This window comes from Colobus angolensis, unplaced genomic scaffold (genome assembly GCF_000951035.1).
Source record: "Colobus angolensis palliatus isolate OR3802 unplaced genomic scaffold, Cang.pa_1.0 Scaffold270, whole genome shotgun sequence".
NCBI classification, from domain to species: Eukaryota; Metazoa; Chordata; class Mammalia; order Primates; family Cercopithecidae; genus Colobus; species Colobus angolensis.
In genome coordinates, this window is record NW_012115933.1 from 305,709 (window position 1) to 328,488 (window position 22,780).

The window sequence follows — 22,780 nt, forward strand, 5'->3', positions numbered from 1 at the left end:
TTTATCCTCCCAAAATGGTGTTCTTTCTGCCTTCTTCCTCATGGGCCAGTGCCTACATCCTACTTCTTCCAGGCCTATTTTATAAGCTACTTATTCTACTAAACTTTTTCTAAAACTCCCAGCTAGAAATAATCACATCTACCTCTGGACTTGCAGCACAATTTTTCTGAACCTCCCTATTCAAGCTACTTAGCACTTCTCTTGTGTTGGGATTGAAGTGCATCTCCATCTTCTTATTAGACTGTACATTCCTTAAAGCCAAAGTGTGTGTCTGTTTCATTTGAGTAGCTTCTAAAGCAACTGGAACATATTATTACTTCAGGATACCTTTGTTGAACGCTTAGAGATACGTTGAGCCCAGCTCTGCTGTTGTGCATGACCAGTCATCACAGATCTGGTAGTGGTTTATTTCCAACTTTTGCTAGTTTATTCCTCAGTCACTACAACCAGGGCAAGAATCAGGATATGCTGATTCCACTACAATTAGAGAAAGACTCAGGATATGCTTTTCAAGAGCCATAGCAGTTGACTTCAAAGTGAGGCCAGTCTAGAAACAATATTTCAAAGTGAAATTCATCTTTCCTACTTCTTTTGACTCCACTTCCCTCTTTCTGTCTCTTTCCTAGGATCTTATCTCTTTTGCCTCCTAAGTACCCTTCCAAATTTTTCCATGTTCAAAAATAGCCCAGTTCACAGCTCATTCTCAAAATGCTAGGTGGTAGGAAATCATTCTGAATTAGCCAACTGATCAGATGTGAATGCTTTAAATAGTTCTTCACTTAACTCTCCATGGAAAGGCTCTTACTGTTTAAAAATAAAATATTCAGGCCAGGGTGGTGGCTCATGCCTATAATCCCAGCACTTTGGGAGGCCAATGTAAAAAGATTTCTTGAAGCCAGGAATTTGAGACTAGGCTGGGTAACATAGTGAGAACTTGTTTCTACAAAAACTTTAAAATAAAAAAAATTAGTGGGCATAGTGGCACACACCTGTAGCTACTCAGGAGGCTGAGGTGGGATGATCGCTTGAACCCAGGAGATTGAGACTGCAGTGAGCCATGATTGTGCCACTGCACTCCAGTCTGGGTGCCAGAGTGAGAGACTGTCTCAAGTGAAAAGGAAAATGTTCAGGCATTATAAAGGGGATGTTTTATTTATCTTTATTTTTATTATTATTTTTTGAGATGGAGTCTTACTCTGTCACCCAGGCTGGAGTATAGTGGCGCGATGTCAGCTCACTGCAACCAAGGAGATGTTTTAGAATATGTGTGAAAAAGGCCAGGCAGCCAGGTACGGTGGCTCACACCTGTAATCCCAGCACTTTGGGAGGCCGAGGTGGGCAGATCACCTGAGGTCAGGAGTTTGCAACCATCCTGGCCAACGTGGTAAAACCCTGTCTCTACTAAAAATACAAAAATTAGCTAGGCATAGTGGCAGGCACCTGTAATCCCGGCTACTCGGGAGGCTGAGGTAGGAGAGTTGCTTGAACCTAGGAGATGGAGGTTGAGACTCCGTCTCAAAAAAAAAAAAAAGAAAAGAAAAGGGCCAGGTGCGGTGGCCCACGTCTGTAAACCCACCTTTTTGGGAGGCCAAGGCAGGCGGATCACCTGAGGTCAGGAGTTCAAGACCAGCCTGGCCAACACGGCAAAACCCTGTATCTACCAAAAATAGATACATTAGCCAGGTGTGGTGGCATATGCCTGTAGTCCCAGCTACTCAGGAGGCTGAGGCAGGAGAATCGATTGAACCCGGTAGGCGGAGGTTGCGGTGAGCTGAGATGGTACCACTGCACTCCAGCCTGGGTGACAGAGCAAGACTTTGTCTCAAAAAAAAAAAAAAAGGTATGAAAAAGCTAGAAGAATGTGAGGTGGGTGAGGGAGAGAGGCTTACAGGCCACGTTCCTCTCTTTCTGCTTGTTTTGTTTTGTTTTGTTTTTTTGAGACAGGGTCTCACTCTGTACCACTGGAGCGTAGTGGTACAGTCACAGCTCACTGCAGCCTCAAACTCCTGGGGTCAAGTGATCCTCCTGCCTCAGCCTCCCAAGTAGCTGGGACTATAAATGTGAGCCATGTCGCTGGCTCCCCTCCTTCTGATGAGAGGGAACTTAGTGCTGCCAATTTATAATCAGAAAGTTTGACTGTTGGTCAAAGTTGGACATGATCAGAAAAGTGAAATCAGTGAAATATAACTCCAGGCTTCTCTACCTCCCTTTTCTATTAATGTCTAAATTATCATCCATAAGTGTGGGCAGACATAGCATTGACTTTATTAAACCCCAAATAAGTTTTTGAACTTGCTGCTGTCTTTTTGAAACTTCCTAGGAGGATGGTTTGTTTATCAGCAGAGAAATGAAGTTCACAATAACTGTGGCATCGAGATATACTACCAAACAGACATGCAAAGCACCTCAGAGAATATGTTTCTGGAGCTCTTCTGTCAGATTATCTCGGAACCTTGCTTCAACACCCTGCGCACCAAGGAGCAGTTGGGTGAGAGGAAAGTGGGGAAATAGCAGGGTACTGTAGACTTTGATGAATTATTTTCCCTGTAAAACATTTTCCACATTTTCACCTGACAGTGTATCAGGCGTGCTCTACTTAGAGAGACTTGAGAAAACCTTGTTACAGAGAATCCACTTCTAAAAGATAAGCAATCACTATCTTATGGACATTAAAGCAATTCTTTATGAGATGATACTATATATTACATACATGTCAATAAAAGGCATTTTAGGTGGGGGGAAAGGATACTAAGGACAAGCTTATGGATAGCAAGATGAGAAACAAGCCATCCAGAGGAGCTTTGATTCACTAAAGTTTGACTTCCTTGAGGGCAGGTATTATCTCTCATTCATCTTTATATCCCAAGCCTGGAACATACAGAAGGTTCTCAGCAAGTGTTTGCAGTTTTAGACATTGTTAAAAGTCTGGAGGTCCTGGCAGATTTGATCAGTGAGGAAAGAAGTTCAAAGAAGCCCCAGTAATGACAGAAGGGAACCAGTGAAAAAAGGATGAGTCTCTCCAAGTACCCGTCATTGTTTAAATACACATTGTGCTAGGTGCTAGACATGGAAAATGGATGCTCTGGATGGTCCTTCCTTTCGAGGAGCTCACAGTCAAATCAGGATGACAGGCCTGTAAAGGAATAATTTTAGTACAGCATGGTAAATATTATTATAAGAGCTCGAACTATTGGCCGGGCACAGTGGCTCACGCCTGTAATCCCAGCACTTTGGGAGGCTGAGGCAGGTGGATCACCTGAGGTCAGGAGTTCAAGACCAGACTGGCCAACATGGTGAGACCCCATCTCTACTAAAAATACAAAAATTAGCTGGGCATGGTGGTGCATGCCTGTAATCCCAGCTACTCAGGAGCTGAGGCAGAGAATCACTTGAACCCAGGAGGCAGAGTTTGCAGTGAGCGGAGATTGTGCCACTGCACTCCAGCTTGGGTGACAGAGCGAGATTCCATCTCAGAAAAATCAAACTATGAGTGGCTATGTTGAAGAAAGAAACTTCCTCAGAAGTGAGACCCAGAGGCACCACAGCTGTTGAAGGTGGTGGATCAGGGCAGGGCAGCTGAAGGAGATAAGCCAAGAGCTTGGTTTTGAAAAGGTGTTGAAGGGAGGTAGTACATGGCTTCATGAGATAACATGGAAGTATGACTTTTAGTTAGCTTGATCTCTAGAGAGTTGCATTCTGAATGAATTGGTTCAGGAATGGATTACTTAACAAGAAATACAGTAGGAGAGCCAGGTTCATACACTGAACTTGGATGTTAAAGGAAACACAGCTAGGACTGTGACTAAGGGATGAAAATGAGTCCAGCATTTTATAGTCTAGGAGTAACTTTAGCATAAATTGAAGAGGATTAGCTAGCAGAGAGTGAGGAATGACAAGATGGGAGTTTGAATAACGAATAGGGTTTTTTTTCCTAAGCAGAAGAAAACGTCTCCTACCTTGTAATTCTTCAGAGAGCTCTTCTGCTCTGTCCTTAGGAACTGAAACTATCTTAAGTGCTCATATTTCTTTAAGAGGGGAGTAATCTAAAACCTTAAACTAGATTTTATTTGCTCAGACAGGTTAGTTTTTAAAGGATTAAAAATGACCCAGGTCTCAAATGCCAAGGTCCTGACTGGCTAATGTCTGTGTTTCAGGCTATATCGTCTTCAGCGGGCCACGTCGAGCCAATGGCATACAGGGCTTGCGATTCATCATCCAGTCAGAAAAGCCACCTCACTACCTAGAAAGCAGAGTGGAAGCTTTCTTAATTACCATGGAAAAGTCCATAGAGGACATGACAGAAGAGGCCTTCCAAAAACACATTCAAGCATTAGCAATTCGTCGACTAGACAAACCAAAGAAGCTATCTGCAGAGTGTGCTAAATATTGGGGAGAAATCATCTCCCAGCAATATCATTTTGACAGAGGTAAGGTAAAATTAGGGCCCAAACATTTATGGCATTCAAGTAACATTTGATTAAGGCCATTCTACAAAATGGTATTCATTTTGTAGGTGATACTCCATTAACTATTTGGGGAGTTGGGGTGGGGGGATGGCTGGCACTTCTAAAGAACTGTTACTTAATTTAACTCCAATTTTCTATTAGAAACCTTATCTCTTTTTTTCCTCCAAACCTAGACCTGGATCCACCCATATCTCACAATAAAGTATTAATAATAATTCAATTTCACATTTTTGTTTCATCAGTGTATCCTGAGATTCTGATCACAGGTACCTAAGTATCTATTTCCCATAATACTAAAAAAATGAGATAATACCAGATTGAACCCCTTTGAGGCAAATGCTACCCTTGAGCCACAGGAGATTTGCCTATAGGGATCTCCAAAGATTTTTCACTCCTTTCAGATTTGGGAGAGCTGTGATTCTTGAAGTCTCCTGTCTTGAATCAGCTTCCTTTCACCTTGCTTCTAGAGCATAGATTAACAATGGATTCTGCCAAGCTGTACTAGAAGTCAGGGGATGTGGGTTGTGTTCTTACTCTGACACCAACAAGCTAAAATTCTTGGTCAAGACACCGTTTTTGGACCTCAGTTTCCTTACCCATAATTTTTATTTTTGTTTTCTTCTTTCAGACAGTATCTCACTCTGTCAGCCAGGCTTGAGTGCAGTGTGTCATCATAGCTCACCGTAGCCTTGAATTCCTAGGCTCAAGCAATTCTCCTGCCTCAGACCTCCAAAGTGCTGGGATTACAGGCATGAGCCACCATGTCTGGCCTACAATGTATCTGGCAGTTGGATTCACTATTAATGATAATAGTATCTCTCATTTATTGAGCATTTACCATGTACCTAGCGTTGTGTTATTGTCATATATCTTTTTCCTAATTCTCACTGCAGCCCTATTAAGTAGTTGTTATCCCCCATTTCCAGATGAGGAAACTGAGGCTCAGAAAAGTTGAGATGACTGGCCAGGATCCAAAAGCTCATAACCAGACAGCCAGGATGTGAATCCAGGCTGGCCTGGCTCCTGAGCCAAGGCTCTTACCAATGCACTATATATTCACTTCCTTTTTTTTTTTTTTTTTTTTTTGAGACGGAGTTTCACTCTTGTTGCCCCCCAGGCTGGAGTGCAATGGCGCAATCTCTGGCTCACTGCAACCTCTGCCTCCCGGGTTCAAGCAGTTCTCCTGCCTCAGCCTCCCAAGTAACTGGGATTACAGGCATGTGCCACCACTTTGTTTTTTTTGTAGAGATGGGGTTTCTCCATGTTGGTTAGGGTGGTCTCGAACTCCCAACCTTAGGTGATCCCCCCTCCTCGGCCTCCCAAAGTGCTGGGATTACAGGTGTGAGCCACCACACCTGGCCCCTCCTTTTTTTTTTTTTTGAGACAATTTTGCTTTGTCACCCAGGCTACAGTGATGTGATCTTGGCTCACTTCAACCTCTGCTCCCGGGTTCGGGTGATTCTCATGTCTCAGCCTCTCCCGAATAGCTAGGACTACAGGCGCACTCCACTACACCTGGCTAATTTTTATATTTTTAATGGGGATGGGGTTTCACCATGTTGGCCAGGCTGGTCTCAAACTTCTGGTCTCGAGTGATCCACCCACTTTGGCCTCCCAAAGTGCTGGGATTACAGGCATGAGCCACTGTGCCCAGCCAGCACCCACTTACTTTTATTTGAAATCAAAGCAAATGGTCACTTAAAAATGTGGATGCTTGACTGGGCGCGGTAGCTCACGCCTGTAATCCCAACACTTTGGGAGGCTGAGGTGAGCAGATCACAAGGTAGGAGATCAAGACCATCCTGGCTAACACAGTGAAACCCCATCTCTGCTAAAAATACAAAAAAAAAAAAAAAATAGCTGGGCCTGGTGGCAGGCGCCTATAGTCCCAGCTACTTGGGAAGCTGAGGCAGGAGAATGGCATGAACCCAGGAGGCGGAGCTTACAGGAAGCCGAGATTGCGCGTCTGCACCAAAGCCTGGGCAACAGAGCGAGACTCCATCTCAAAAAAAAAAAAAAAAAAAAAAAATGTGGATACTTGGCCAGATGCGATGGCTCACACCTATAATCCCAGCACTTTGGGAAGCTGAGGTGGACAGATCACTTGAGGTCGGGAGTTCAAGACCAGCCTAGCCAACATGGCAAAACACCGTCTCTACTAAAAATACAAAAATTACCCAGACGTGTTGGCTTGCATCTGTAATCCCAGCTACTCAGGAGGCTAAGGCAGGAGAATCACTTGAACCCAGGAAGCAGAGGTTGCAGTGAGCCGAGATCGAGCCACTGCACTCCAGTGTGGGCAACAGAGTGAAACTCTGTCTCAAAAAATATATATGGATACTTAAGAGTCTTGGAGTGAAGTATATTGTCATTTAGTGTACTGTTCTGGGCTACTTCATATGGAAATGTTAGTAAAATATTGTTTAATTACTTTTTCAGATAACACTGAAGTTGCTTATTTAAAGACACTTACCAAGGAAGATATCATCAAATTCTACAAGGTAAGTCAAATTCATATATTTAGATTTTGACTCATAAGAAAGTATTGTAGGGCTGGGTATGGTGGCCTACACCTGTAATCCTAGCACTTTGGGAGGCCAAGGCGGAAGGATTGCTTAAGGTCAGGAGTTAGACGAGCCTGGCCAACGTGGTGAAACCCCATTTATACTAAAAATACAAGAATTAGCTGGGCGTGGTGGCATACACCTGTAATCCCAGCTACTCAGGAGGCTGAAGCATGAGAATCGCTTGAACCTGGGAGGCAGATGTTGCAGTGAGTGGAGATCACGCCACTGCACTCCAGCCTGGGTGACAGAGCGAAACTGTGCCTCAAAAAAACCAAAACACCTATTGTATGTGCTATATTGTGTGTTGCTGCTTTGAAGCCATTCAGGCTGGATTTATGAAGGTATTTTTGTGGATTTAAGTTTTTTGAACCAAACACTTAATGACTTTTAGAATAAAGACAGTTTTTATTGAACTAAGTAGTTTTCCTTTCCCTCTAAACCAAGTTTGCCGAACCTGCAGCCTGCAGGCCACGTGCAGCCCACGTTATGAGATGTTTTGCAAAATTTTTTTTTTGTTTTAGCTTATCAGCTATTGTTAGTGTATTTTACGTGTGGCCCATGACAGTTCTTCTCCCAGTGTGGCCCAAGGAAGTCAAAAGATTGACCCATGCTCTAAACCAAGGACTGTGACAGCCCTTCCTGACTTCCAAATCTACCTTTTTAGGCACGCTTTCAGTTTCTTCTCTCTCTTCTCCACCCTACTCTGCAAAGAATATTGCTGAGCTTGTTTGGTGGGAAGGAAGAACGAAGAAAACAAAAGAACTTGAGAATCAGATATTTTCCAAGCTCTGACAACTATAAATTGTCTTCACCCATTTAGGTGCCACTGTGGCTGCTTTTTAAAATAAATGATTACTCACCTTTGAATCATGGTCAGAGATATTATAAGTTTTACATGCTTGTGCTCACTGAGGAAGTTTATCAAAAGGAAAGGGAGGCACCACCATTTAAGTGTTTCCAGCAAGCTTTAAGAGATTCACACCGGCTGGGTGCGGTGGCTCACGCCTGTAATCCCAGCACTTTGGGAGGCTGAGGTGGGTGAATCGTGAGGTCAGCAGTTCAAGACCAGCCTGGCCAACATAGTGAAACCCTGTCTCTACTAAAAATAAAAATAAAAAATTAGCCGGGCGTGGTGGCGGGTGCCTGTAATCCTAGCGACTCAGGAGACTGAGGCAGGAGAATCGCTTGAATCCGGGAGGCAGAGGTTGCAGCAAGCTGAGATCGCACCACTGCACACCAGCCTGGGCAACAGTGCGAGACTCTGTCTCAAAAGAAAAAAAAAACAAAGAGGTTCACACTATCTAAATCTTCCCCTCTATAAAAATTCTAAGGACAGCAAAATTTCCATTAAGTAGGTATATTAATGTGTAATAAGTATGCTAAATGCAAAAATTCAAAATGTATGCTGCAATGGAATTGTACCTAAAGTGTTACATATATTTTTTGTAATATATTGGGGCCTCTATTTTGTATAAAATACTGTTATGCCTGTTTTTCAAAATAAGGAGCAAAATTATACTCTGTGATTACTATAGTACCTTAGAATTGTCCCTTAATGTTCTAGCCATTTCTGGTTTGTCATTAGGTTGTTTGGTCAGGGACTCAGTCCCACCCTGTGCCCACATCCTTTTAGAGAGATACTCTACTTTATGGTATTTTTTTCTAGGGATGTATTATAGCTACCAGCACAGGAGTCAGTGCTTACAGTTTTCATTAGAATGACTTTGTGAAGTTAGTGGTACAATGAGGCTTGATCACATTTTTTCCTGTACTAGAGTTTCTAATGTTTATGTAATTCACCACTCCTAGTGCTGAGTGAGAGGGTAAGAAAAAAGTAACAGTCTTTGACCAAAAGGTGCTGATAGTTTCTTTGAGGAAAATGGTGATTTTGTATCATCCATGAGTTGATTACACCTCTCCCCGCAACTCTTTTGCAAAAGTATTAAGGCTGTTTGCAAACAAGTATTAATATAGCTGGTATCACTTTAACAATAAGAAAAGGAGATTATAGTTTCAGAATTGAGCAGCAAAAGCCAGTATTTTGAATGCATCTTTTTCAGCAATGAGATTTCACCCATTTTGGCTATGAAAATGAATGGCTGGACAAGGTATTTTCTTTATGTCATGGCTCCCTTTGCATTTTATAGAGGAAGAGAAGAGTCTCATCTAAATTACTCTTGTTATTCTGCAATAATAGCCTGTAGTCCCAGCTGCTGGGGAGGCTGACACAGGAAGATCGCTAGAGCCCAGGAGTTCAAGACCAACCTTGGAAACATAGCTAGACCCTGCTTCAAAAAAGAGAGAGAGGGGCTGGGCGCGGTAGCTCACGCCTGTAATCCCAGCACTTTGGGAGACGGAGGTGGGTGGATCACAAGGTCAGGAATTCAAGACCAGCCTGGCCAACATGGTGAAACCCCATCTCTACTAAAAATACAAAATTAGCCGGGCATGGTGATGCACGCCTTTAATCCCAGCTACTCAGGAGCCTGAGGCAGGAGAATCGCTTGAACTCAGAAGGCAGAGGTTGCAGTGAGCCAAGATCGCACCACTGCACTCCAGCCTAGGCGACAGAGTGAGACTTCGTCTCAAAAAAAAAAAAAAAAAAAAAAAAAAACAGAGTATTTATAACCAGGCTTCAGCTAAGTTTAGAATAGCATTTCCCTAGCTGTATTCCATGGTATGCAAGATATTAATAGGGGTACCTAGGAAAAGGATTTCATAATCATACAAGTTTGGGAAAGGCTATTCCCATTCTTAGAGAATCACAGAGTGTGTTGGTATTGTAGAAACTGTAAGAAGTCCCACAGTAAAGACTTTAGCCTGCTTTTATTTAATTTTGACTAACATTTTCTTTTTTTTTTTTTTTTGAGACAGAGTCTGGCTCTGTCTCCCAGGCTGGAGTGCAGTGGCCGGATCTCAGCTCACTGCAAGCTCCGCCTCCTTCCTGCCTCAGCCTCCGGAGTAGCTGGGACTACAGGCGCCCGCCACCTCGCCCGGCTAGTTTTTTGTATTTTTAGTAGAGACGGGGTTTCACCGTGTTAGCCAGGATGGTCTCGATCTCCTGACCTCGTGATCCGCCCGTCTCGGCCTCCCAAAGTGCTGGGATTACAGGCTTGAGCCACCGCGCCCGGCCTAACATTTTCTAAACTGATTTCACCATGCATCCTTTTTTACACAGAATACCTATAAATATCTCCTGGGACTGTAGTGTTCCTTAGAACATACTAATAGTTTGCAAGAAGGTGCAGTTGTTTGTTTTTAGAAAAATGAGGATTGTCCAGAGTTGGTCAGAAAATTGGGAACAATCTGAAACTGGAGAGGGTGTTCTGCTGTCTGCTGATGTGGGTAGACAAGCGGGTAGTAAAGGTTTGGGTGACAGGAGATGGAGAAGAGATCTTTGGAAACAAACTTTTTACTCCAGTAAGATGAAGTTCTTAGAAGAGGTACTACATGTTAATAGAGGCAGACCTGGGCTGAGCTCCTGGAAAAGAGGCTGGAGAGGTCAGAGCAGGCCTGTGAGAATCTGGCCTGTTATGCCTGCTGGCAGGGAGTAGAGCGGGGAGCCATGGGCAGATTTGCTGTGCAACATCAACAGGGTTTCCTTGCACACAGGACCAGGCTTATTAGTAACTGCTCAGTTACTAGTAACTAATTAGCAACTGCTCAGTTACTAATAACTAATAACAGTTATTAGTAAGTAACTGTTGAATGGATTTGGTTTGGCTGATGATTTCTCCGCTCTAAGGATATGAAACGTTGCTTATGGCTAAGACATCAGAGGAACTTTGTCACAATTTGTACCCCGTTAGAAAAGACAGTAAAAGTCTGCTGTTAAGGGAAAGGTTGGGACATACTTCCCCACAGGATCCACCTGCCAACCTAGCACTGCTGGCGTTCATGGTAGTAACCAAGGGGAATCCCTCCAAGCAGCATGGTGGAATGGAGAAAGCAAGCAGACTCCAGCTTCTGACACCATCACCTATGAACTGTGTGACCCATGTAATTCATGTAAGCTGCTGTGTCTTACAGTCCATGCCTCTAAAGTAAGAATCATCATGATGCTTAGTTCACAGAGAATTAAGAGAGCTGACATAGGAGAGTGCCTGATATAACACAGGACTCAGTAATTGTTAGTTTCCTTTCTCTTTTGGTAGATGAACCACAGTTTACAAGCAGAATCTAAGAAGGTTCTTAGAGGAGCAGGCGTTGTGCTTGTCCCTGTCTAAGCTCAGACCATTGTCTCTGTAGACACTAAAGATCACCAGGTACAGCCCTGCACAGCCCAGCCCAGTGAGTACTAAGCTAGGGTGTGAATCCTAGCTCAGGCACTTATCAGCTGTAGGAGTTTGAGTAATTTTTTAATCTCCTTGGATTCAGTTTTCTCATCTATAAAATTGGGTTAAGAATAATTATTTCCGGGCCGGGCGCGGTGGCTCAAGCCTGTAATCCCAGCACTTTGGGAGGCCGAGACGGGCGGATCACGAGGTCAGGAGATCGAGACCATCCTAGCTAACACAGTGAAACCCTGTCTCTACTAAAAAATACAAAAAAAAAACTAGCTGGGCGAGGTGGCAGATGCCTGTAGTCCTAGCTACTTGGGAGGCTGAGGCAGGAGAATGGCGTGAACCCGGGAGGCGGAGCTTGCAGTGAGCTAAGATCCGGCCACTGCACTCCAGCCTGGGCGACAGAGCAAGACACTGTCTCAAAAAAAAAAAGAATAATTATTTCCTTAGAGTAAGAAAAGGAAAGGGGAAAAAAAGAATAATTCTTGCCTGCCTTGCTAAATATTTGTAGAGTTTAAATAAAATAATGTAAGTGAGGAGAAAGAAAGGGAAGTATCTTTTCTTTTTCTTTTCTTTTTTTTTTTTTGAGACAGAGTCTTGCTCTGTCACCCAGGCTAGAGTGCAGTGGCGTGATCTTGGCTCACCGCACATGGCATACTTTGCCTCCTGGTGTCAGGCAATCCTCCCACCTCAGCCTCCCAAGTATCTGGGATTACAAGCATGTGCCACCACATTTGGCTAATTGTTGTATTTTTGGTAAAGACAGGGTTTCACTATGTTGGCCAAGCTGGTCTCGAACTCCTGACCTCAAGTGATCCACTATCTGCCTCGGCCTCCCAGAGTGCTGGGATTACAGGCATGAGCCACCGCACCTGGCCAGAAAGGGAAGCATCTTTTCTATATCTGACTGTGTGATAGCTGAGTCTTCATAGTCATCAGAGAACACTTCAATGTAAGTTCTTTAGTGGAGCAAAAGAGTGACCCTGCTCTTCTTTCTGCCTAGGAAATGTTGGCAGTAGATGCCCCAAGGAGACATAAGGTATCCGTCCATGTTCTTGCCAGGGAAATGGATTCTTGTAAGTATTAAATATTGCCTTTTTAGGCTCATGTTGAGCCATCTGATGGTTGGCCTTTGTCATAGCTACATGCCTTACAGAACACCAGAAAGTAAAAGAGGTAGAGAACGGAAACTGGAGATAATGCCTGCAGATAATAAGGGGAAAAGAGAAATGAGGCAGTGAAGGAGAGAGCCAGTACCAGGTGACAGAATGCTGAGCTAGCCACAGTATCACAGGAAAACACAGACGCTTGCTGTTGGGATATCTCCAAAGAGGCTGCATGAACCACTGCATGTGGGGAGTATGGGTAAGCAAGCTAACTTCCCAGTCCTTCTTGCTTCCTGGCTTTTACTAGCCAAAGTTTGTCCTGTGGCCATTAACTCCCCTGGCTTTCTGGGCAGTTTTACTAGGTCCTTCTGGGTGGCCAGAAAGTCACATTAGACCTGGGCACTAAAACTGCTGTGGCCAAAGTTTTATGACCTCAGGAATATCATGAGCCATCATTGGGTGGCTCTGGATAGAAGGCAGGACAGGTACTTAAGGCCTTGGGTAGCAGGCAACCTTGAGAGAATCTGAGAAGTACATGAACGGGGCCTGGTGCAGTATTTTTAATTAACTGAGTCTGGTTTAGATTTTTTTTAGTTGTTCTTGTGTGATAGTATCAGTAAGTACAAAGTATTAAACCTTTTATTTTCTTATAGGTCCTGTTGTTGGAGAGTTCCCATGTCAAAATGATATAAATTTGTCACAAGCACCAGCCTTGCCACAAGTAAGAAATATGTTATGTTAGATTGTACTGAGAGAGGACTTTCTATTTAGAAGAAGCAGCTTGTCGTTTTGTTGTTGTTGTTGTTGTTGTTATTGTTTTGAGATGGAGTCTCACACAGTCACCCAGGCTGGAGTACAGTGGTGCGATCTCGGCTCACTGCAACCTCCACCTCTCGGGTTCAAGCAATTCTCCTGCCTCAGCCTCTTGAGTAGCTGGGATTACAGGCACACGCCACCACGCCCAGCTAGTTTTTGTGTTTTAAGTAGAGACGAGGTTTCACCATGTTGGCCAGGCTGGTCTTGCACTGCTGACCTCAAGTGATGATCCACCCGCCTCGGCCTCCCAGAGTGCTGGGATTATAGGCACGAGACACCGTGCCCGGCCGGAAGAGGCTTGTTCATCGGGACACTGATGAACTAAAAGTTTCAGGTCACCAAGTATTGGAGCTTCTACTTTAGTTCTTCCCTGAACATCTAGTCACTCAGCCTCTACCCTTGTCTGCCTTTGCCTCCTGTTGGAACAGTTGTGTTATTTTACAATGTATCATCTGGCTACATCCGTTCCCAGCACTGAATATTGGAGAGAGACTTCTTAGTCTCTCCCATGTTACCTGCATATTTTAATCATCTAGAAAGATTGACATTCACTTGCAAGAGGAGGAAACTGGCAGTGTAACTAGGCTCTTTGTGGGTGGGCACATCAGCCTCTGCTACTCTGCTGAAGCCTTGATGCTAGGCCTTTAAGTCCCTGGTGAACCAGCCCTTGTTTGCCCAGAGGAAAACCAAAAGGACTAAGGACATTTACCATAGGTTTGTACAGAGCAACTCATGACCCTCCGGACCTACTGATCCAGAAGAAAGGTCAGCAGATCGTGATACATGGGTTATTAAGTAGAGCGGCCTCAGGCCAAAACAAAAAACCAGTATATTGAGTAGAACTGAGGTGTGCTCCCAGTGTCCCCCAGAAAAGTCGACGTCCTTATTCTGATGTTTAGGTTAAATACACTAAAAGGAAACTTTTTTCTTTGCAGCCTGAAGTGATTCAGAACATGACCGAATTCAAGCGTGGTTTGCCATTGTTTCCCCTTGTGAAACCGCATATTAACTTCATGGCTGCAAAACTCTGAAGATTCCCCACGTGTGGGAAAGTGCAAGTGGATGCATTCCTGAGTCTTCCAGAGCCTAGGAAAATCATCTTGGCCACTTTAATAGTTTCTGATTCATTATTAGAGAAACAAACTGAAAAGTTGTCAAATGTCATTATGTAGAAATATTATAAATCCAAAGTAATTAAATTACAAAATCTTATAGATGTAGAATATTTTTTAAATACATGCCTCTTAAATATTTTAAAATTTTTCTTTTCATTACTGAGAGAAATTTCCCCTATATAACAATGCTTAAAATGAATGATATTCCTGTAGAATCTTCCTTCCCTATTCTGTAAAATAGTCACTTGTTGGAAGAAAGTAAAAGTTCTTTTCTAAAAGCCTCCTAGGTTGACATAGAAGGCTTCACAACATTTAGAAAGTAATACCTTTTTAAAAATTGATCCTCAAATTTGCTTTCTACTTGATGGTTTCATGTAAATCAGTGGAAAACATTACATTTGGCAGATGATAAAGCAATGTAATCTTTTATTAGTGAAATTGCTGGTTATATAAGGCATGGTTTTAATCTTTTTATAAAATTTGAACATGTTTTTTATTCCAACTAGTAAAATGCTAGAAAACCCTACTTATTTACAATGCTAGAAGTACAGACTTACCTTACATCAATTTTGTCCTAAACCGAATTTCTCAGGATTACTGTGGTTTCTTTCATTCTGGTTGAATTATATTGACCTCCTTCTTCATAGTTGGTTTGCAGTGTTCCATGAGTTTTACTTTTCCTCATCAACATACTGCTTTAACACAACGTATTTATTTAACACATACAAATAGGGTCAATTTCAGATCCTACTGAGTGTGTGACATGCTTTTCCAACATCAGCTTTTTGTAACCACCTGTATAACTTTTTATTACAGTGAAATTGCAGTCAGTATGTGAATCAAAATATCTTGCCCCTTTATGAATTTAAAAGGCAGCAAATACAAAGTCACCTTTTTGGAAATATAAAAAATAAAGCCTTGCATTCTTATATAGCAGGTCTTCATAAGACTCTAAAATTCCTTGTTGCTACCAGTCTAATCTTGCCTTAAATGTTAAGTTATTTTTTTGAATATATAAATATAAACACGTACACAGATGATGACTGGAGTGGATTTTTAAAAAAATATTTTTTTCATGAGATACTATTTTAGGTGAAATTGTTACTGTAGATTTAACAGCTGTTTTGAAATATTTACTGTTATTAAAACTTGCTTCAAGAGAAATTGTGAATATATTTCCATATACAAGCACTAGTAACAGTAAGTGGCCCTGTCATCCACTAACTCAGGCACAGTAAAGAATGGCATTTTCAAAGGACATTTTACCTCCCCATATGATTTGATTGGCTAGGACTTTCTTCTGTAGAGTCGTATCTTTTCACATCTTAAGTTTTTACATTTGCCATTTTCCAAATCTCAATTTGGGGCAAGAACGATATAGTCACATCTATGGGCCTGCTTTCAAAAGCGGGGCTCCATTTCTACTGTCAGATCAGTGTGGTGCTGTGACCGTGTTTTTATCCCTACTTTCCAAGAATCTCCTTGTATGAAGCCTGTCTTTGTCCATCGGAAGGTGTGTGAAATCACTTCCTTCTGGTTTTATGCATTTGTAGACTATGCAGCTTTTCATTAAACTGCAAGTATATACAAGACAGATCTAAAATTAGGCCTGAGTGTTCCAATCCACCACTGTACTAGTAAATAAAAATCCACCTACCTTTTGTGTGGAAAATTATGTGCTATTGAGTAACTTTTAGCTCTTTTTAAAAAGTGGGTGAAATTTAAGTGTCTTTTTTTATAAGAATGACACATGAAGAAATCTGAGAGCAATCTCATGTAGTCTTCCATGAACCTGCAATTGTTTAGTATGCATCAGCATTTTCCAATTTCCAGGTTGGATCTAGAGCTGCTGTTGATCACTCAGGCATACTAATGGATTCATTTAGATGGGTCCAAGCTGCAGTCCATGAGCAATAACAGACTACCCCATATACTGCAGTTTACTCAGTGCTTAGTAAATGAGATTTGTGGAACTAAGTTATTGATTACCTGAGGCTTCTTAAGAAAGTCTTCTTTTTTGACCAGTTGATGTGAAAGAGGGAGCATGTGACACAGCCAGTATGGTGGAGTGCTAGGGTTATCCTGTTTACAATAAATCGCCTGAATTTCACCTCTGGAGTCTGCATTTGTATTATTTTTCCAGTTTTACTGAAACAGTACAGTGGCCAGTTTTCAGCCTACCTCTCAACATCTCAGTTTGACCAGATTTCTTGCTTTCATTGTTCATAATGCAGAAAGCAGTGAATTATATTAACATTTTTAAAGTGTTTCTGGGTAACAATGATTTTTGTCAAATAGAAGACTCAATTTCACAACCTTAAGAATAGATCACTTTTGTAAAACAAGAATCTCAGTATTTGATGTTGGATTCCTTGCTGTGAGTATTGTCACTGACTCCAAACCCAGAAAGATTTGTTCCTACCCTTACAGGGACAAAAATAAAACGGATAGAAAAACAAAATATTTCTCTCCTCTACAATGAGTCCTTACATCTTCTTGCCACATCTCCAGCTGCAGTTGAGGCCGATATCTTGTTCAATCTCTGTCTTCTTGATCCCTGTCAAAATAATTTTTCTAATGTCGTGGCCAGCTGGCTCAGGCAGGCATTTCAAGAGGAAATCTGCTTGTTCCTCACTTTCCAGCCTAGGACAGTGGTCCAGCCTGTGCAGTCAGCATTGTGCTCAGGGATGATGCGGCAGCCCCACACAGAGGTCAAGAGCAACCCCAGGATTTATGAGTTGGGACAGTCGTGCTCTCATTCTCGGGGGACTCAGCAGGTTCCCCTGTTGCTTTTTTGTTTTTTTTGTTTTGTTTTGTTTTGTTTTTTTGAGACAGAGTCTCGCTCTGTCAGCCAGGCTAGAGTGCAGTGGTGCGATCTCGGCTCACTGCAACACCCATCTCCCAGGTCCCAGCGATTCTCCTGCCTCAGCCTCTGGAGTAGGTAGGATTACCATGCGCACTGCTTTACTCGGCTACTTTTTTGTATTTTTAGTAGAGATGGGGTTTTGCCATGTTGGCCAGGCTGGTCTCAAATTCCTGACCTCAGATGATCCACCCGCCTTGTCCTCCTAAAGTGCTGGGATTACAGGCATGAGCCACTGCACCCAGACACTTTTTTAAAGACAGGCTCTCTGTCACACTTTTTTAAAGACAGGCTCTCTGTCACCCAGGCTGAAGTGTAGTGGTGTGATCATAGCTCACTGCAGCCTCAAACTCCTTAGCTCATGCAACCTCCCAAGGAGCTAGGACTACAGATGTGCACCACCACACCAACATTATTTTACTTTTCTTTTTTGTAGAGACAGGGGCTCTCTCTGTTGGCCAGGCTGGTCTTGAACTCCTGGCCTCAAGCAATCCTCCTGCCTCAGCCTCCCAAAAAACGGAGATTACAGGCATAAGCCACTGTACCCAGCCCACAATCTTTCAACAGAGAGAATAGTGATAAAAATTTTCATCATCCCAAATTTTCAGAGGTGGAAATAGGCTCAGAAAGGCTGAATAGTTTGCACGGGATCATCCAGGAAGCAGATTCAAACCTCCACTCAGCTCTTTAGAGTGTAGATCTCATTATTTCATGTGGATTTCCTGTAATAATAGCTTCCAAGCCGATGAATGTCCTTGTGAAACAGAAAGACAGTTGCTTTTACATGTGTATATAACTTTACCTTTTTCCCATGTACCGTCTTCCTTGATCTCTTAACCTTGGCTATTTTGGAGGGCATGAGACCAGATCTCACAGTCATACCCAGTCCACTTTGCCAGGCTACTTTGAAACCAGTTATCACCACTGCCTGCAGAATCTCCTTCCCTTCCTTTTGGGGGTAATCCAGGCCTTAAACAAGTGTAAGCTCTTTTTCCTATTGCCCTGGAGTGATAGAGAGTTTCTGGGATCTTTCAAGAAGTTTGGAAGAGGCCAGGCGTGGTGGCTCACACTTGTAATCCCAGCATTTTGGGAGGCTGAGGAGGGTGGATCACTTGAGGTCAGGAGTTCAAGACCAGCCTGGCCAACATGGTGAAACCCCATCTCTACTAAGAATACAAAGTTAGCCGGGCGTGGTGGCACATGCCTATACTCCCAGCTACTCGGGAGGCTGAGGCAAGAGAAAGAGAATTGCTTGAACCTGGAAGGTGGAGGTTGCAGTGAGCCGAGATCGTGGCACTGCACTCCAGCCTGGGCAACAGAGTGAGACTCTGTCTTAAAAAAAAAAAAAAAAAAAGTTTGGAAGAGGAGTATGAGGAAGAGTCATTTTCGCCTGTGACACCACCACAGAGACAGCCACTGCTTGCATGGTGTTTCTCTGCAGTCTTCTTCCTGTGCATATAGGAAGGGGTCACATACTCCGTGTTGGAACTCTTCCCCTCAGTAGCCTATTTGTACTGAGCATTTTCCACATGATACCCTTGAAAAAGTATGTCTTTTGTTGTTGTTGTTGTTGTATGTTGTTGTCGGCGGCTCTTTGGTATCATATTGTATTGTTTGTTTACTGAATCCTCGGGGGGGGTTTAGGGTGTTTTCAAGTTTTGATCTGTGATAAACTTTGTTGTGCTGAGTATGTGTGTAGTTTTCTGATTATTCCCTTAAATTGCTGGGTTATGGAATGTGAATATGTTCTTTAACTTTATATATTGAAAAATGTTTACAGAAAAGTTGTTGAAATAGTCCAGTGAATTCCCAGATACCCTTCACCCTGTATTGACCAATTTTGTTTGTTTCATATCCTGTCCGTTCTCTCTTATGTGTGTATGTGTGCTTGCGCGTGTATGTGTTTTGCCAAATCATTTGAGAGTAAGTTGCAGATGTTATGACTCCTCACCCCTAAATACTGCATCAAGTGTCTTCTAATAACAAGGTCAGTATGTGATAAGGAATTTTCCCTCACTCAGAGGGAAGTCTGGCCTTTGTCTTCTTTCTCTTTGTTATAGACAACTATATACCAGTAAATCTGACAACTTAGATGAGATGGACACATTCCTTGAAAGACACAAATTGCCAAAACAGACATGAAAAGAAATAGGTGATTTGAATATTCCCTTACCTGTTAAAGAAATTGAATCATAATTGAAACCCTTCCCATAATGAAACTTCCAGACCCACATGGCTTCACTAATGAATTCTATTCAACATTTAAGGAAGGAATTATACCAATCTTACATAACATTTTAGAAAACAGGGAAGGCCTTCCCAACTCACTTGACGAGGCTAGTATTACCCCATTCCAAGTCAAAGATATTTCAAGAAAAGAAAGCTCCAAGCCCTTAAAAAAATCCCAAAAGTCCTTAACAAAATATTAGCAATTTGAATCCAGCCGTACATAAAAATGAATTTTTTATACAATTGATTTTCAAATATTACACCAACCTTACATGATGACCAAGTAGAATTTTCCCAGGAATTCAAGATTGAGATATTATTTGAAAATCAGGGTTGGGTGCAGTGGCTCACGCCTGTAATCTCAGCACTTTGGGAGGCCGAGGTGGGCAGATCACAAGGTCAGGAGTTCAAGACTAGCCTGGCCAACATGGTGAAACCCCGTCTCTACTAAAAAAATACAAAAATTAGCCGGGCATGGTGGTGTGTTCCTGTAATCCCAGCTAGTTGGGAGGCTAAAACGAGAGAATTCCTTGAACCTGGGAGGCGGAGGTTACAGTGAGCCAAGATGGTGCCACTGCACTCCAGCCTTGGTGACAGAGCAAGACACCATCTCAAAAAAGAAAAAGAAGAAAAAAAAGAAAATCAGGCAGGGTCTGGTGGCTCACACCTGTCCAGCACTTTGGGAAGCCAAGACCAGCGGATCACCTGAGGTCAGGAGTTTGAGACCAGCCTGGCCAACATGGTAAAACCCTGTCTATACTAAAAATTCAAAAATTAGCTGGGCGTGGTGGCACACACCAGAAATCCCAGGTACTCAGGAGGCTGAGGCAGGAGAATCGCCTGAACCCAGGAGGTGGAGGTTGCAGTGAGCTGAGATCGCACCACCGCACTTCAGCCAGCCTGGGCAACAGAGCAAGACTTAGTCTCAGAAAAAAAGAAAAGAAAAGAAAAAATCAATTAGTGTTATTTACCATGGTAACAGAAATAAGAAAACACATTATGGATTATTTCAATAGATACAGTAAGCATTTTACAAAGTTCATGATAAAAGCTTAAAGAGTATAAGGTAACTTTCTCAATGTAATAAAGGGAATTTACAAAATATCTACAGGTAACTTTTTCTTTCCTTTTTTTGAGACGGAGTCTCATCGCCCAGGCTGGAGTGCAGTGGTACAATCTTGGCTCACTGCAACCTCCGCCTCCTGGATTCAAGCGATTCTCCTGCTTCAGCCTCCCGAGTCACCGGGATTATAGGCGCCTGTCAGCATGCCCGGCTAATTTCTGTATTTTTAGTAGAGACGGGGTTTCACCATGTTGGCCAGGCTGGTCTTGAACTCCTGACTTCAGGTGATTCACCCACCTCAGCCTCCCAAAGTGCTGGGATTACAGGCGTGAGCCACCATGCCTGGCCTACAGGTAATATTTAATGATAAAATGTTGAACACTTTCCCCCTTAGATCTGCACCAAGACACCACTTCTCTTCAAACTTGTATTTGAGGTCCTAGTCCGTGCAGTAAGGCATAAACATTGGAAAGGATGAAGTAAAACTGTTCACGGACTACATGATCACATACTTAGAGAATACTAAAAATGCTACTAATAATAACGAGGTTGCAGGATACAACTCAACAAGTCAATTATCTATACACTAGCAGCAAAATTAAAATAGAATTTTCAATCACATCAAAATATAAGGAATTTAGGGGTAAAGTTGTACAAGTATGTAAAACCTGTACACTGAAAACTTCAAAGCATTGCTAAGAGAAAAATTTAAAGATCCAAAAGGATGTTTGCTCATATTTACGGATTGGAAGGTGGTGGACGGGAGGAAAAATATTTCTCACTTGTCTTGGGGTCATAACTGAGGTCCCGTGATACTGTAATAAGATATACCAGGCACCGTGGCTCATGCCTTTAATCCTAGCACTTTGAGAGGCCGAGGTGGGAGGATCACTTGAAGCCAAGAATTTGAGACCAGCCTGGGCAACATAGCAAGACCCCCACCCCCATCACTACAAAAGATAAAATAAAATTTAGCCAGGCCTGATGGTGCAAACCTGTAGTCCTAGCTAATTGGGAGGCTGAGGCAGGAGGATCCCTTGAGCCCAGGAATTCAAGGTTAAAGTGAGCTGTGATCACACCACTGCACTCTAGCCTGGATGACAGAGCGAGACCCTGTCTCAAAAATAAAATCAACAGGGCAGTTGGCTCATGCCTGTAATCTCAACACTGGGAGGCTAAGGTGGTTGAACTGCTTGAGCCCAGGACTTTCAGACCAGCCTGGGCAACATGGTGAAACCCCATGTCTACAAAAAATACAAAAACTAGTTGGGTGTGGTCATGCGTGCTTGTAGTCCCATCTACTTGGGAGGCCGAGGTGGGAGAAGCGCTTGAGCCCACGAGGTCAAGGCTACAGGGAGCCATGATTGTACCACTGCACTCCAGCCTGGGTGACAGAGCAAGACCCTATCTCAAAAATAAGTAAAATGTACATGGACATGAAAAGAATCCTGAATAGCTAAGTTAATTTTGAAAATAAAGAACAAAGTTACCCATCATGATAGCAAAGCTTATAGAAAACTGTAGTAATCAAGACAGTGTGGTATTGGCCTAAAGACAGTCATATAGATAAATGAAATAGAATTGAGAGTCTAGAAATAGATCCACACATTGATTTCAGTTGTTTTTGACAAAAGTGTCATGGTAATTCAATGAATGAAAAATAGTCTTTCAAGAAATCATTCAAGAATAACTGGATGGGCTGGGCGCAGTGGCTCACGCCTGTAATCCCAGCACTGGGAGGTCGATGCAGGCAGATCACCTGAAGTCAGGAGTTTGAGACCAGCCTGACCAACATGGCAAAACCCTACCTCTACTAAAAAAATACAAAAACTAGCCAGGTGTGGTGGGGGCACCTGTAATCCCAGCGACTCGGAAGGCTGAGGCAGGAGAATCACTTGAACCAATGAGGTGGAGGTTGCAGTGAGCTGAGATTGTGAGACTGCACTCCATCCTGGGCAATAGAGTGAGACTCTGTCACAAAAAATAAATAACTGGATGTCCTTTAGGTAAACAATTTAACCTTAACCCTTACTTCACAGTGTGTGTAAAATTAACACAAAAAGGGTCAGGCTCAGTGGCTCACGCCTATAATCCCAGCACTTTGGGAGGCTGAAGCAGGTGAAGCACCTGAGGTCAGGAGTTTGAGACCAGCCTGGTCAACATGGTGAAACCTCACCGCTACTAAAAATACAAAAATTAACCGGGCGTGGGCCAGGCATAGTGGCTCATGCCTGTAATCCCAGCACTTTGGGAGGCCAAGGTGGGCGGATCA

At 42.9% G+C, this 22,780-nt stretch overlaps 1 protein-coding gene across 4 annotated transcripts in view; it reads left to right on the plus strand.

Moving 5' to 3' along the window:
• Window positions 1-16,463, plus strand: part of IDE (insulin-degrading enzyme) — a 131,009-nt gene extending 114,546 nt beyond the window's left edge. For all 4 annotated transcript variants that reach the window (XM_011947837.1, XM_011947838.1, XM_011947839.1 and 1 more), the window contains 6 exons: window positions 2,321-2,488; window positions 4,155-4,427; window positions 6,906-6,967; window positions 12,320-12,392; window positions 13,076-13,143; window positions 14,174-16,463. In XM_011947837.1, the coding sequence (XP_011803227.1) occupies window positions 2,321-2,488; window positions 4,155-4,427; window positions 6,906-6,967; window positions 12,320-12,392; window positions 13,076-13,143; window positions 14,174-14,269 (740 nt within the window). In that variant the 3' untranslated portion in view covers window positions 14,270-16,463. The remainder of the gene's footprint in view (window positions 1-2,320; window positions 2,489-4,154; window positions 4,428-6,905; window positions 6,968-12,319; window positions 12,393-13,075; window positions 13,144-14,173) is intronic.
• The last annotated feature ends 6,317 nt before the right edge of the window (window positions 16,464-22,780 follow it).